At 34.7% G+C, this 15,057-nt stretch overlaps 1 protein-coding gene across 5 annotated transcripts in view; it reads right to left on the bottom strand.

The window, feature by feature from the left end:
* Window positions 1-15,057, bottom strand: part of ZEB1 (zinc finger E-box binding homeobox 1) — a 197,956-nt gene that overhangs the window by 21,696 nt on the left and 161,203 nt on the right. For 2 of the 5 annotated variants that reach the window (XM_042991330.1, XM_042991331.1), the window contains 2 exons: window positions 8,880-8,942; window positions 1,516-1,677 (listed from right to left, as the gene is read on the bottom strand). In XM_042991330.1, the coding sequence (XP_042847264.1) occupies window positions 1,516-1,677; window positions 8,880-8,942 (225 nt within the window). The remainder of the gene's footprint in view (window positions 1-1,515; window positions 1,678-8,879; window positions 8,943-15,057) is intronic. The other 3 variants (XM_042991332.1, XM_042991334.1, XM_042991335.1) reach the window with 3 other exon arrangements.

The raw sequence follows: 15,057 nt of genomic DNA, 5'->3' as shown, positions 1-15,057 counted from the left end.
CCTTCAGTAGGTGAATGGATAAATAAGCTGTGGTACATCCAGACAATGGAATATTACTCAGCACTAAACATAAATGAGCTATCAAGCCATGAAAATACATGGATTTTCATGTACTGACATGAGTATTACTAAATGAAAAAAAAAACACTTAAAAAGCTGCATGATGTAGAAGTCCAACTATATGACATTCTGGAAAAGGCAAAACTATGGAAACAAAAAGATCAGTAGTTTCCAGGGGTGAGGGTAGGTGGAGAAAGATGAACAGGCAAAGCATGGAGGATTTTTAGGGCACCAAAAATATTCTATAAAGGTATTACAATGATGGATACATGTCATTATACATTTGTCCAAACCCAAAGAGTGTACACCAAGAATGAATCTTAAGGTAGAATATGGACTTTGGGTGATTATGATGTGTTAATGCAGGTTTATCCTTGGTAAAAACTGTACCATTCTGGTCAGTTATGTTGATAATGGGAGAAGCTATGCATACCGTAGGGGCAAGGGGTGTATGGGAAATATCTGTACCTCTGTCTTTTGTTGTAAGCCTAAAAATTCTCTAAAAAAGTCTTTTTAAATAGGTGATTATTTAAATATTAATTTATATCTATCCTCCAAACTGGGAACCCTTCCCAAATCAAACTAGATTTAGAATTTTAATACTTTAAATATCCTTAAACATTCCAAGTAACTTAGTTTTTGGTGTAGATCTTACATAAAATTTCTTATAGGAATATTTGCACGCTATTTGCATCTGTTTCTAGTGGATGGAAGGGAAGAATGACAGCTTATTTCCTTCCAGGGGAGTATGAACATAATTAGTATTGCATTTTGGCACTTAAAATATGTTTATTTATTTTTGAGAGAGAGAGAGAGAGAGAGAGAGAGAGAGAGAGAAAGGGGGGGGGGAGCAGAGGGAGAGAGGGACAGAGGATTCAAAGCAGGCTCTACGCAGACAGCAGAGAGCCCAATATGGGGCTTGAGCTCATGAACCATGGGATCATGACCTGAGCCAAAGTCCGATGCTTCACCGACTGAGCAACCCAGGTGCCCTGGCACTTTACTTTTTATACACTGGCTGTTTGTATCAGAATGAATAGACTAGAGCAAAGATAAAAAACCTCATTTGTCTCCAAATCAGTATGTTTTGAACCAGATACCCATGGTTTGCTTGCTAGAATAGTGGGAAAAAAAAATCAAGACGCAGTTAAGGGTCATTCTAGCTCCCTCTAACTTGCTGCCATGTGAGTGAATGGAAATCAATAACCAGGCACTGTTCTAAGCATTTCACTACAGTGGTGTTATCACTATATACATGAGATGCCACTTATTTAATACTATACTTCTATGATAAAAACGTTCCAGACATTAAAGAGAGAGATTATTTTCTGTAGGCACCTGCAATAAATTCTAGTTTTCAAAAATGTTCCCTAGAGTAGAGTAGGTTCCCATTGTAGAATTATGGAAATAATCCTTTAAAGATGAAAGCGAAAACAACTGTGAAGCTCCATTTACCATTTTCATCATGACCACTGGCTTCTGGTGTGCCCTGCCTCTGGTCCTCTTCAGGTGCCTCAGGGTAAATGACAGCAGTGTCTTGTTGTTGCAGGAATTCTTCAACATTAGGATCATGGTTTTGTTCATTTTCTGCATCTGAGTCACATTCATCATCTTTTACTAAAAGAAATGCATACTTTATAGAAAGCAATTCACTGCCAAGTTGTTACAAAGCTCTTCTAGATCAGAAATTATTTACTTTAAGAGAATACATTACTGTTCTCGAATTTGTAGGAAATATTTACCAAAAATTAAAAGCAAAACTCACTCATTCTGTTGTCCTCGATTAAGAAGTATTTTATGTTTTTTAAAATATTTATTCATTTTGAGAGAGAGAGAGAGAATGAATCCCAAGCAGGCTCCATGCTGTCAGCACAGAGCCTGATGTGGGGCTCAATCCCATGAATGCAAGATCATGACCTGAGCTGAAACTGAGTCAGGTGCTTAACCAACTGAGCCACCCAGGTGCCTCTATGGAGAAGTCTTTTAGAAAGTGTTACAATAAAAGTCTTGAAATTTTCACACTATCCCTTTTAGCCTTTAGAGTTGTACTTCTAGTCCACCTTACTGATAAACAAGATACAGAAAAGCTAATACAGCTGACTGAATTCTTAACTTCTCAATGATCATGCAAGGAAAAAAGGAAGAGAAAACCTGAGCTCTCAAACCTTAGTCCCTCCTAGCAACCTACTGGATGTTAGAGTTGTAGCTTAAATCTGAATCATTCTCAGTATAAACCACTTTGAAGTTCAGTTCTGTTATGTGATTTCTTAGAAAAACATTGGGGCGCCTGGGTGGCTCAGTCGGTTGAATGTCCGACTTCGGCTCAGGTCATGATCTCGCGGTCTGTGAGTTCGAGCCCCGCGCTGGGCTCTGTGCTGACAGCTCAGAGCCTGGAGCCTGCTTTGGATTCTGTGTCTCCCTCTCTCTCTGCCCCTCCCGTGCTCATGCTCTGTCTCTCTCTGTCAAAAATAAAATAAACCTTCAAAAAAAAGAAAAGAAAACAGTGTTAATAGCTATCTGTAGTTAGAAAATTTTTTAGCAAGACTCAAAGAGTGTCAAATCCTTAAAACTGCTTATTTCCTTTAGTATTCATATGTATATACAAAGCTATTCTTTCTCTATTTCTGCCTTAATAAATGTTTAACAGTGGGATTAGGGCAGAGGCATTTTTTTTTCTTCAGTTAGAAAGATTCAGGAGATAATGGAATGCTTTCAACTTTGTGACGGTACTCCAGAGTGTTGCTGAATTTCTAAAGCAGGATTGCTGCGCCATGGTTTTCCTCCATCTCCTCCACTGGCTGCAGAGGACAGTGTCTACTCCATGGTGGTAGTAACTGTAATGGGTTGTATGGTTTCCTGGTGTCTCATGGCTGACTTCTTTATACACTTCAGGCTGAACTGTCAGTTCTAAATTTGTAAAACAGCATTTCCCAGCAGACTAAAATAGGGCCCAATTGAAATGCTGAGGTAGGGGCATGTTTTTGTTTAACACTTGTTGAAAGAGTCTTGCTACATGTCCTGCACAGTGGTAGCAACTGAACTCCTCATGGAAGCTGCTGTTTAAAACCTTAAAGCCAATGACATAGTAATCGTGGTGATCCACCATTTTTTCCCCTCCTTTTTAATACAGCCAATAGCTATCAGTTATTTAGCACTGGGTTACTACATTCAGGGGTAAGTGAAGGCTTAAGAGGTAAGCTGGTCCTGTGGGTTTTAAGGGAGTTTGTTTCTAAATCCTCAACTTCTGTGTATATTTTTTCTTACAATCCAGAAGGCTCTTCCCTCCACTATCCCATTTTCATAGTATCCTTTGCTTCAACTTGTTAAAAAATGTTTATTCATTTATTTTTGAGGGGGGCGGGCAAGGAAGAGGAAGAGAGAGAGGCAGGGAGAGGGGGAATCCCAAGAAGTCTCTGCACTGTCAATGTGGGGCCCTACGTGGGGCTCTATCTCACGAACCGTGTGAGATCATGACCTGAGCCGAAATCAAGAGTCAGATGTTTAAACACCCAAGCTGCCCAGGCACCCCCTCCTTTGCTTAAACTTAAAAGGAAGAAGAGAAAAAAGCATATTTGAATACATTAATATGGTGCATTGCTTTGGAATATAAAAACCTCCAGGTTGCCAAAGGGAAAAAATCAAAATACTGATTGGGGAAAACTTTATTGATTAATCAAGGCAACATAAAACCACCACAGGCCTTCTAGTTTTTCCTGTTTACATGGATTTCTATTGGGAGTAAAGCCTCGTGACTGAAATAGGGATATTTTGGCTCTGGTTAGGAAGCTCTGAAATCAAATATATAATAGTAAGGCCAAAGGGATGGAGAGTAGTTTTCCTTTAATTACCCCACCTGTTCAATTCTCTATTATTAAAAAATTTACTTCTCTTCAGGAACCCTGGTCAGAGCAAAGAGTATTTTCAAAAATCTTTCCTACATTCTGTCAACAGCTGGAAAAATAAGCATTTCTGAACAGCTAACTCAGTACAAGTCCATGTCACTGAATCTTTTCAATGTAACTGCAAGTTTTCAAGTTAAACTAGATTATACTCATGAGTGAAATTTAAGTTTTATGTGATTTATTGATTCCATATAGGTTACAAGATGCTTAAAATATTTTTATTAAATTATATTACATTTATTTCAATTAAAGTCTTCACTTATACAAAGTTTATTTTTCTATATCCTATTATGTACGTGTGTGTGTGCGCATGCACGCATCTAGGCTAGATGCTAGAATAATGAGTTTTAAATCGTATACATTTTGCAGAATTATACAGTCTGTATTTTATACATGAAACTTGCATCTTGAGTAAGTTATAAGCTTACCTATATACTGACTGGTTCTAAATGTACTACTCATTTGGAGACAAAAATTTTTATAACTTATAGAAATTATATTAGATATAAATAACCTCACTACTGAATAATCTACTTTTTTAAGAAAATTATTAAGTTTTTAATTTTAATTCCAGTCTAGTTAACATACAGTGTTATGTTAGTTTCAGCTGTACAATATGGTGATTCAACACTTCTATACATTACTCAGTGCTCTTCATGGTAAGTGTACTCCTTAATCCTCATCACCTATTTAACCCATCCCCCATCAACCTCCCCTCTGGTAACCATCAGTTTGTTCTCTATAGTTAGTGAATAATCTATTTTTAAAAGATATGTTTATACTTTGTATGTTTCTCTGTTTCTCATTACTTAGAATTTATATGTTCCTCATAGGAGACATTTTATAAAATTTCTCAAATAGTGTACTGGCAAAATTATTTGAATTAGGAAAGTGAAAACATACTTTTTTCCTGACAGAAAGTCTGATCTGACTAATTGGTATAACAGTGATAACTGGCTTTGCTAGTTAGGTGATTAGGTACAAAATTTCCAGAAACTGAATGAACTAAGTTTGTAGCTCTAAGGCATTGATGAAAATATTGTTACCTCATGTGGTAAGATAAAAGGATTTTTACAAAAAAGTACTGGCAAAATGTACTGAAATTAACATTATTCAATTTCCCCAACCATTTCTGAATATATTAATCAAGGTGCCTCTAAATGAGAGGGAAAAATAACAAAAGCTAAGAACAGATATCATCAGTCCTTTGATCAGTAAGTGTTGGTAAAGCCTTTTTGGTATTTGTCCCAGAGAATCAGGGAGTGGATGATTCTAATGACTGGGAAACAAATTCTTGAGCAAATTAGGTAGCTTTGAATTTTTGCTTTCAACAGAATTGAAGGAGCATTTAATAGAATTGTCAGTTAACCACACTAAAAATACTTTATTGGTATGTAACCATAACTCTTTGCACATAACTCTAAAGATGTATAAAGAATCAAGTAAATCAGTTATCACAAAAATGTACTGCACCCCTTTATTTATAAGAATAAGGTTATCGAGTGCTAAACAAACCATAGAAAAAGAATTAATGCTGAACATTTTTTCCTCTGGAAATAAGTAACATTAAACCGTTGATAAATGAACTCATCAAAGAATACTTCGGCTCCTTTAATTTCATTTCCAGTACATTTTTCTTTAATAATTATTTATTAGAGTTTCTAATGTATTTATGCTGTGGTCAACTGTGTAGTACTGATAATTATATGATAAATCCATATGCTAAAAAATTTTTTTAAGAGTCTTATCCCTAGAAATTAAAAAGAAACTTAAATTTCAAGTTATATGCATGTTTTTCTTATAAAGAAATGACAACTGATCAAAAATAACTTCAAATAGGAAATACATACTACATTAACATCAAATTCTATATCATGAGTAAACACTATAAAATTTCTGAGTCTTAACGAAGAGCTTACTCATATTTTTAAAAATTGAATGATTAGCAGGTATTAAATTGTTTGGATTTTACATAGAAGAGTGATATTAAAAATTTTCTTAATATTCCAGAAATTAGATTGTAACTACTTATACTTAAAATGAAAAAAATTTAAATGTACATTAAGAAATATGTGAGACAGTATATAATCAATCTACATGAGACAAAATTTGGGAGATAATAATAGTACCTCTTAGGGTGGTCGTGAGAATTAAATTAATATAGTATGTGTTTAGTACTGTATCTGCACATGTTAAGTGCTATGTATTGTTAGCTATTTTTCTAAAAGCAGTCCTGTAAGGTTAGCGTTATAATTTCTCAACTAAAAGTTTTCCCAATGAAAATAACTAGGATCAGAAAACTTAGATACATAGTAAAAAAGTGTTACCATTAGATCAAATATTTGGTATTAGGGATGTGGTATCAAATTCTGGTCTTTCCAACTAAACTATGCGCTCTCCGTGAACCTGCATCTAACCAAAACAATTTCAAGCTGAAACCAGAAATTTTGCAGTTTTACACACAAATTTATTAAGCGTTGGGAAGTGCACATTGTAAAAAGCTCAGTTTGAAAGCAAAATTTCTAGTCTTAATACTGATAAACTTACAGATTTAAATAGTAGAGAGATGAGTAAACATATAGAAACATAATGATAATTTGGCTGTATTTAGATATGACAAAACTCAGAGCTGACTGTCAAAGTATGGAATTACTTTGGATCATAGGACCATATGACCATAACCATTTGCCAAAGTGTAGAATTACAGTGTAGAATTCGTGATTATAATCATGAATTAGAGCAAGGAGAGAGGGGCAAACATTTAATATAAAGATTAAACATTTTTATTTAGCTATCAATAATTTCCATTGGAATAAAGTATCCTTCGGCTTCTTCCTATCTTCCATTTTTTTCAAACTTGGCAAAACTATTAACTATATAAACAAAAAAGGGATGCTCAGAAGGAACAAAGGAGGTTTTGGGTGAATTTTTCACTCTCTGAATACTAAACTGGGACTTCAGTTCTCTTAACTTCATGAATTGCAAAAGGAAGTCAGCTGAAGAAAGGATCTGACAAAGTTCTGAACTAATGATGATGACCTCTGTACAATGTTTTTGTTTACTTTGTCAGCACATTATTCCCTAGAAGTCAAGGAAGTAACAAAAGCAAAGGCAAAACAGAACTTTAAAGTTTAAGTGCTCAAAAGTCTCAGATGTCTAATTTTTACCCTTCTTTCCTTACAACTACACTTTTCAGGGCTTTATTAAATGTTTGCTTGCTCCTAACTCCCCACGTTCCAGGGAAATAAAGCTGCAGGGATCACCTTCCTCTGGGTGGAGGGACCGTACATTTCAGCAATAATTTAAGTTAGTACAAGGTTACCTTAACTTCCAGATGTGACTTTGCAGAGAGGGGGAGGGGGACTAAGGGAATTTATATACTACTCAGTAGTTCCAACTGAAAAAATTCATTTATTTTTGTAGTGAAGAGCAAAGTGTGAGGTGAAATACTGACACTCGGAATTGTGAATGTTTGTTTTGATAGCATTTTGCCTAAAAGGGGGAAAGATGCCCTTAACTCTGGTAATAGAAGTCATTTAACATTCAGTAAAGGAGTAATAAACAGCATTCTTTTGTGTTCATTAATACTATTTACTAAAAACACATATCTAGTTTAAATATTTTATATAATGTGTACGTTAGCATGACAAATACTTGATGACATACATATTGAATACATTATTCATGCAAGTTAAACACAACCAAGTTAAAGGCAGAATATAAAATCTTAGGCAGCAAGTACTGTAAATCATCACATACTCCAGTATTATTTAATTAATTTGGAATGCATCTTTAATAACAGCACAAAGATTTGCTCTTGGTTTTACAGAACTGCCAAGTACGGCAGTGCTCGTTTATATTATAGATGAAAATCTATTTTTGACATATTATTATGAAATACACTCATCTTACATAATGGAAGATAATTTATAGGGCTCTATGGAATATTACTAAAATGCACTGCAAAACTAGAACTGTTAAACCAAAAAAAAGAACATGCAAAATTTATTTAAAATTATATGATAGAAATTTCTAACTTAGGGTGGAATATACAAAATACAATTATACTACTTTTAAGTACAGTATTTTTTTAAGATAGCATTTTCTTTTAAAAAAATTTTTAAAATGTTTACTTCTGAGAGAGAGAGAGAGAGAGAGGGAGAGAGAGAGAAGGTGGGGAAGGGACAGAGAGGGAGGGGAGACACAGAATCCGAAGCAGGCTCCAGGCTCTGAGCTGACAGCACAGAGCCCAACACGGGGCCTGAACTTGCAAACTGTGAGATCATGACCTGAGCTGAAGTCAGATGCTTAACTGACTGAACCACCCAGGCACCCCTACTCTTTTGCTTTTTAAATCTGATTTGAATCCATTACAGAGGAATAGGCTTAAGTCTCAGGGTATATGTATTTTTAGTCATCTAGAAGCAAATTTCCTTGTTTACTATAATTTAACTTCATCTTGACCTTTTTCAATCACAGAAGTTACAAGAAAAAAATTTTGATTCTCTTGTTTTCTGTGACACATTTTCACTCAACTCATCAATATTCGTGATTCTCATCCGGTTTATAGATAACTCATGACATTTGCTTATTCTTCTCCCTTCTGCTTTCTGTCTTGTGGGCAACTCAATGCAGATCCTGGTAACTAATAATGAAACTCAAAATAGTTAAATCTGTGTTTCTATAGCTTTGGTAAAATTTTTGATATGTGTTCAAATCATCATTTAAACACTAATTTTTTGGATGGAAAAATATGCTACATATAGTGCCCTATATGCCTGGGTACTTAAACACTGAAGGAGGTCAAGATGAAAGAGGAGGAAACAGACTAAATTCACGACTCACAAATGCAAAAACCAGTGACACAAAAGACTTTGTTCAAAGGCTGCAGTATGAAAGAAAATGACAAGAGAGTACCTGCACATCCCGCTTCATCTGCCTGAGCTTCAGGCCCCAGGATTTCTTGTCCTTCCTTTCCTGCTAAAATCAAAGTACAAAAGATTAAAATAGATTCATGCGTCACAAACATTTTTAACATCTAGAAATCTGAAAAGTAACTTTTAGATTATATTCAATTTGGATTTTTTCCCTTTTAGAAGTAATGTGTCCTTGAAAAGTAAACTTTTTAAAAGAAATTAAGCAGGCCGTTTTACCACACTCACAAAGGTACATTAAAGAGCAAAATTAGTGAATGTTTACATACAACCCAGGAATTATATATACATTAGTATTATAAGCACACTGGGATTTTAGGGTTTCTTTGGGAGAGGAGTTCTACCTGTAGGTAGTGGGGTTCCTTTTTTTGTTTCTTCTGCAAAGCACAGATTTCTGTTTTAGGCACTGTGCTAGATGCTTTATAAACTAATTTCTTTTAACCTTCATAACTACCTATTTTATAAGTTAAAAAAAAAGACAACTGACACTTGAGGCTTGAAGAGGTTAAATAACTTGCCCAAGGACACACTGCTATTAGATGGTAGAGGTGGAATTTTAATTCAGGTCTGAATGGCTGCAGAACGCACTTTCTGCTACACTGTATAACCAGAGTCCCAGCCAACTAGAGAGAAGACTGTATGAAACTTTACTGTGTCCAGAGTCAACGCCTAGGGCGCTGTACTTTCTCTGCCACTCTATTCATTGTTCTAACCTCTGGTAAATCATAATCACAGTACTGGTAAACATTTTCAGATGTTACTTTATCTCCCTTTGCCACCTAGGCTTATAGTGAGCTGACTGTAGTATTCTATACAGAATAAGATCAGAGTAAATACGCATATTATTTTGAAAAGCAGAAAGTACATTTTTGTATATTCATGTACATTGTATTGATTCTAATAGTTTATTAAGAACATGTGCATATATAGAAGACATGATGGAGTTAAAAATTGCTTTTAAAAAAAGTGGTAGCAGAGTACACATAATTATGATCAGAATACTAATAAAGGCATGCTAAAACATCACATCATGTACTTATCTGCACCCCAATCAAATCCCATTGAATATGCCAGTCAAAACTCTTGATTTAGACTTCCCCTAAGTTTGGTAATTGAATTGAGAAATGGAACACTAATCAAGAAAAATCTTAGCGCACATAAAGCATGTATTTCTGTAAGTGCCTTGGCTTATCAGATAGATTTATTCAGCAGATTTTCTTTACTCATTAACTTTTATATTAGTACTTAAAGATGATCGCTATGTGAAAAATGGTTAAAATATGCATAAACCTCTTCAGAGCGGCATAAAAAACACTGTCTACGGTAGGTAATAATGAGATTAACTTCCAATTAACTTGTATCTTCATTTTATACTTGCCATCAGCAAAATGACAATTTAAAAACCTTTGCTAAAGTGTTTATAATGCAGTAGGATAAACACCAGTGTTTGCAAATCTCTAACATCTTTTTTTCTTCTCTCTCTGAAGCGTGTACTTAAATTAAAATAATAAACAGTATGACAATTGTATCACTATATGATAGTAATATAGTTTTTTATTGTAGATTTATATGTGCCCTTTATTTCTCCTCAAATGAAAATCAAACCACAGTTATTATTTACTAAGACAGGAGATGACGATGATATTAAAAGTTAAAATGATATTTTGGACATTACTAATTTTTCTACTTATAGTTATTATAGCTAATTAAAAACATGTCTGCAATTCAAGTAAATGACTTATTCACTTCTTCATTCTTTCATTTCTGCTTGGGATAAAATCAAGGCTCCTTAGGAACATTTAACATACTTTAGAATCTGGTCCCCCACAATTTACTGCGATTTAAAAACTGGAAGTCTCCATTCTTTCCCCCATTATTGGGGCTGGAATTTTGAACTAGGATCATATTGCCTAATGAAAAGAGAAAATATCCTGCTGGTCTGCAGCGTGAACACACTTCTTTCACTACAGAGGGCTGCTAGGAACGAGCTCCTTCCTGCTTCATCCATGGACTAGCGTGAGGGTGTACTGGGAACAGCTAAATATTGTTCAAGCATCTTCCTCATGTGTTCTGATCTTACTTGTAGTTTAGAAAAGATAAGGGTAGTAAAGTAGTAGAATCTCCTTGTGCACAAGATTTTCTCTCCTGTAAGACTTACTAATGTCAACACATTGTGACTGATGAACCAAAATACAATTTAGAAAAGTAAACTGGAATACTCCTAAGGCTTTTGCTTTAGCCCAAATTCCAAAGCAAATACACAAATGAGGAAAAATTCCTGAGTAACAAGACCTTGTTTTTTCAAATAATGGCAAAAGATAGCTGAAAAATAGGTCATGAAATACTTCTCAGCAACAAAAGGGACAATTTACTGATACATGCAGCAACTTAGATCAATCTCTCAAGAAATTATGGAAAGTCAAAAAGCCAATCCAAAAGATTACATGCTGTATGATTCTATTTATGTAACATTCTTGAAATAACAAAATTATAAAAACGGAGAAGAAATTTGTGGTTGTGAGAGGTTAGGGTTGGGGCAGAGGGTAGGGGAAGGCGGGTGTATAAAAGGCAATGAGGGAGCTCTATGGAATTGTTCTGTATCTTGTCCATATCAATGTCAATATTCTGGTTGTGATACAGTACTACAGTTTTACAAGATGTTACCATTGGGGGAAAAAGAAGTAAAGGGCATATAGGATCTGTGAATTATTTGTGAATCTACAACTATCTGTGAATTATTTGCAGATCTATCATTATCTTAAAATTAGAAGTTTAGGATGCCTGGGTGGCTCAGTTAGTTGGGCGTCTGACTCTTGATTTCAGCTCAGGTCATGATCTTATGGTTCATGAGATCAAGCTCTGCATTGGGCTCTGTGTTGACAGCATGGAGTCTGCTTAGGATTCTCTCTCTCGCTCTCTCTCTCTCAAAATAAACAAATATTAAAAAACAGTAAAAAAAGTTTAACTGAAAAATAAGTCAATGGCAGATAGCACAAATTTAGAGAGATAGGACATATTTATTTTGCCATAAGATGTAATTCCTAGTAAGGAAAAGCAAGGATAGCAAATGCAATTCATGTTAACCAAAGATCCAGAGGACTTAATGTCAATGGCAGGATAGACCAGTTCAAAGTACAGGACTGATTATTAAGCACATGTACACAATTCTAAAACTTTCATTTTGAATTCATACCAATGTGTTCCTAACCATTTCAAATGTGTTTGTGAGAAGATTTTATAGCAATTTCTAATATGGCACAAGAAGCAGGTAACTGAACCAGATTTTCCTTTCCTGCTTTCATTTCTTCCTCTATAACACGCATCCACACATGCCATGCACATTTATACCTGCCTTTTCTCAGACTGACCCCTCTGCCTAGAATGCTGTTATCTATTCCATCTGAAAAACTTTTACTAATCTGATTCTTTAAAGATAAGTTCACATTTCTCTCATTCTGTAAGTCTTCCCTGACAGTGCTGTGAAGTAAACGTCAATAGATTCCTGAAGTTAAACATAAAGTGTTTAAACTTTAATCAGAAATGGTTTTTTTTACTGTGTGGTTTTTCCGAGTATTTCCAGACAGCTTCACTTTTCTTTCATACATGTATCCTCTAGTTTCTACATATATGCATATATTTTTGGTATAACTGTCCATCAAAGTCACAATAAATGTAATTCACAGCCTCCATGAATACCTGTTAACTTAAACAAAAGTAAAGAAATATATATAGCTAAGGTCAAATTTGGTTAAGATGAAATAAACACAAACCACCCTGCGTGTCCCATTGAATACAGCTGAAAAAAACCTGGGGAGAATGCATGGAGGAGTTATTTGAAGACTCTAAAAGGTAAATCATACCAAGAAGACTGGGGAAGAAGACATGACAAGAATTCAAAATACTATTTAATCACTTTCCTACTCCCTGGCTTGGATTCAAGGCAGCTTAAACCTAGAAGTAGACACTGGGGCATAGCAGAAAAAACTCTATGGAAAGCTCTCTAGTTTAGGCTCAAGGAGTAGGAAAGGACTCAAAGAAGGGGAAAACCATTTTTTCCCCTGGATTCTCTTGTGTCCCAGCCCCTATATCATCCCAAGGTAGCAGTGGAGATCATGATGGTGGCAAGAATGTAAAGGTACCTAAAACTCCAAAGAAGGGGAAACTTTTTGTCCAGAGGAGCTGTGGCTCCAAGAGGATGGTACAAACTTCCATCAAGTTCTTTCTCCCTAACTTCTTGCAGCCCTTCTTCCTGCAGGCATAGTGGGAAGTATGTGGCAAAATATGGCCAAGAAGTCCCAGAATTTTGGATAAAGAACTAGAAAGGGAAGTCTCAGGGAACTGAAAGTACCGGGAGATCATAGAAATGGAGCAGTACAGGAAAATAACCATATAAAGCTGCTTGTGAACTTCCCATGTGTGGATCTGACCATAGGCTTTGAGAACTAAAGTAAGGATAAGACCGTTAGTCATGTCCCAGAATAGCCACTGTATGGCACACAGATCCAAAAAGCATTGCAAATGCTTTGAAAACCGAATTGATATTGGAACCCATAGAAAATTGTTTGGAACTTATAGCCTGATACAACTGGATAAGTTGCCTGCTAAACCGAAAATATCAAAATTCTCCACAGGATTTAAAGAAGACCAAGAGTCTCATAAGATGATATTCAAAATGTCTAGGATACAATCCAAAATTACCTGGCATATGAAGAACCAGGAAAATCTCAAATTCTAAGATAGCAATACTGAAAAGACACAGATGTTGAAAATATCAAAGACTTTAATCAGCTACTATGAAAGTACTCCAAGAGCTAAGGATGAACACTTGAAAATAATGGAAAGACAAAAAGTCTAGGCAAATTCTTATTAGCAAACAGAAGATATAAATAAGAACCCAAAGGAAATTTTAGAACTAAAAATACAGTAACAAATTTCTTTACAAAAATCACCAGATGGACTCTACAGCAAAATGGGGGTGAAAGAGGAAAGATCAGTGAATTTGATGGTACATAAGTGGAAATTACCCAATTTGGACAACAAAGTGAAAACATTAAAAAAAAAATGAGTCCCAGAGATGTGTGGGACAATAATGAAACATCTAACATTTGGTCATTGGAGTTCCAGAAGGAGAAAAAAAAGAGTATGGTGTGAAAAAAAATATATCACGAAGTAGCAACTAAAAACTTTCCAAATTTAATAAAAAACACACCAATAGAGTAAAAAAGTTAACTGAATTTCAAATAGGATAAAGCCCCCCAAATCCAAGCCTAGACCATTAATCAAACTCTGAAAACTAAAGATAAAAAAAATTCTGAAAAGAGACAGAGAAAATGATACATAACTATATGGGAACAATAATTTAAAAGAAGGCAGATTTATCATTAGAAATAAAGGGCTTCATAAGGAAAAAGAACATTTTTTAAAAAGTGCTAAATGATAAAAACCTGTCAACCCAAAATTCTGTATCCAGGGAACATATACTTTTGAAACAATGGTAAAATAAAGATATTCTCCGATGTAGGAAAGTGAATAGAGTGCACAGCCGGCAAACCTGATATAAAAGAACTGCTAAGGAAGACCTTCAGAAAGAAAGGTAAGTGATGTTAGAGAAAAATTTGAAATGTCATGAATGAAAGAGAACAAAAGAAATGATGTAGTATATATGACAACTACAATATAAAGGAGAGAAGGTAACAGGACCCATATGGACGTAAAGTTTGTACATTTTACTTGAAGTGGTAAAATACTTATTCTAAGTAAACTGTGAAAAGTATGTAAATTCTCATCTACAGAGCAACTACTAAAAATTCTATACAAAAAGATATAGTAAAAATGAAATAAACAAATGAAAATACAATACTAAAACATATTCAAATGATCCAAAATAAGGCACGAAAGGAGAAACAGAAGGACAAGAGGGAACAAACACAAAGCAAATAATACAATCGTAAACCTATATCCAACCATCAAAACTTACATTACATGTAAATGGTCTAAACGAAGCAATATAAGGGGATATAGATTGTTAGAAGAGATTTAAAAAAAAACCAAGCCCCATTTATAGGGCTTTATTTCAAACACAATGTTATAGATAGGTTAAAAGTAAAAAAGTAAAAAGGAAAAAGATATACTATGTAAAGACTAATCAAAAGAAAGCTAGA

The sequence above is a fragment of the Panthera tigris genome, chromosome B4, assembly GCF_018350195.1.
Source record: "Panthera tigris isolate Pti1 chromosome B4, P.tigris_Pti1_mat1.1, whole genome shotgun sequence".
NCBI classification, from domain to species: Eukaryota; Metazoa; Chordata; class Mammalia; order Carnivora; family Felidae; genus Panthera; species Panthera tigris.
This window is presented reverse-complemented; position numbering and strand designations above follow the sequence as displayed.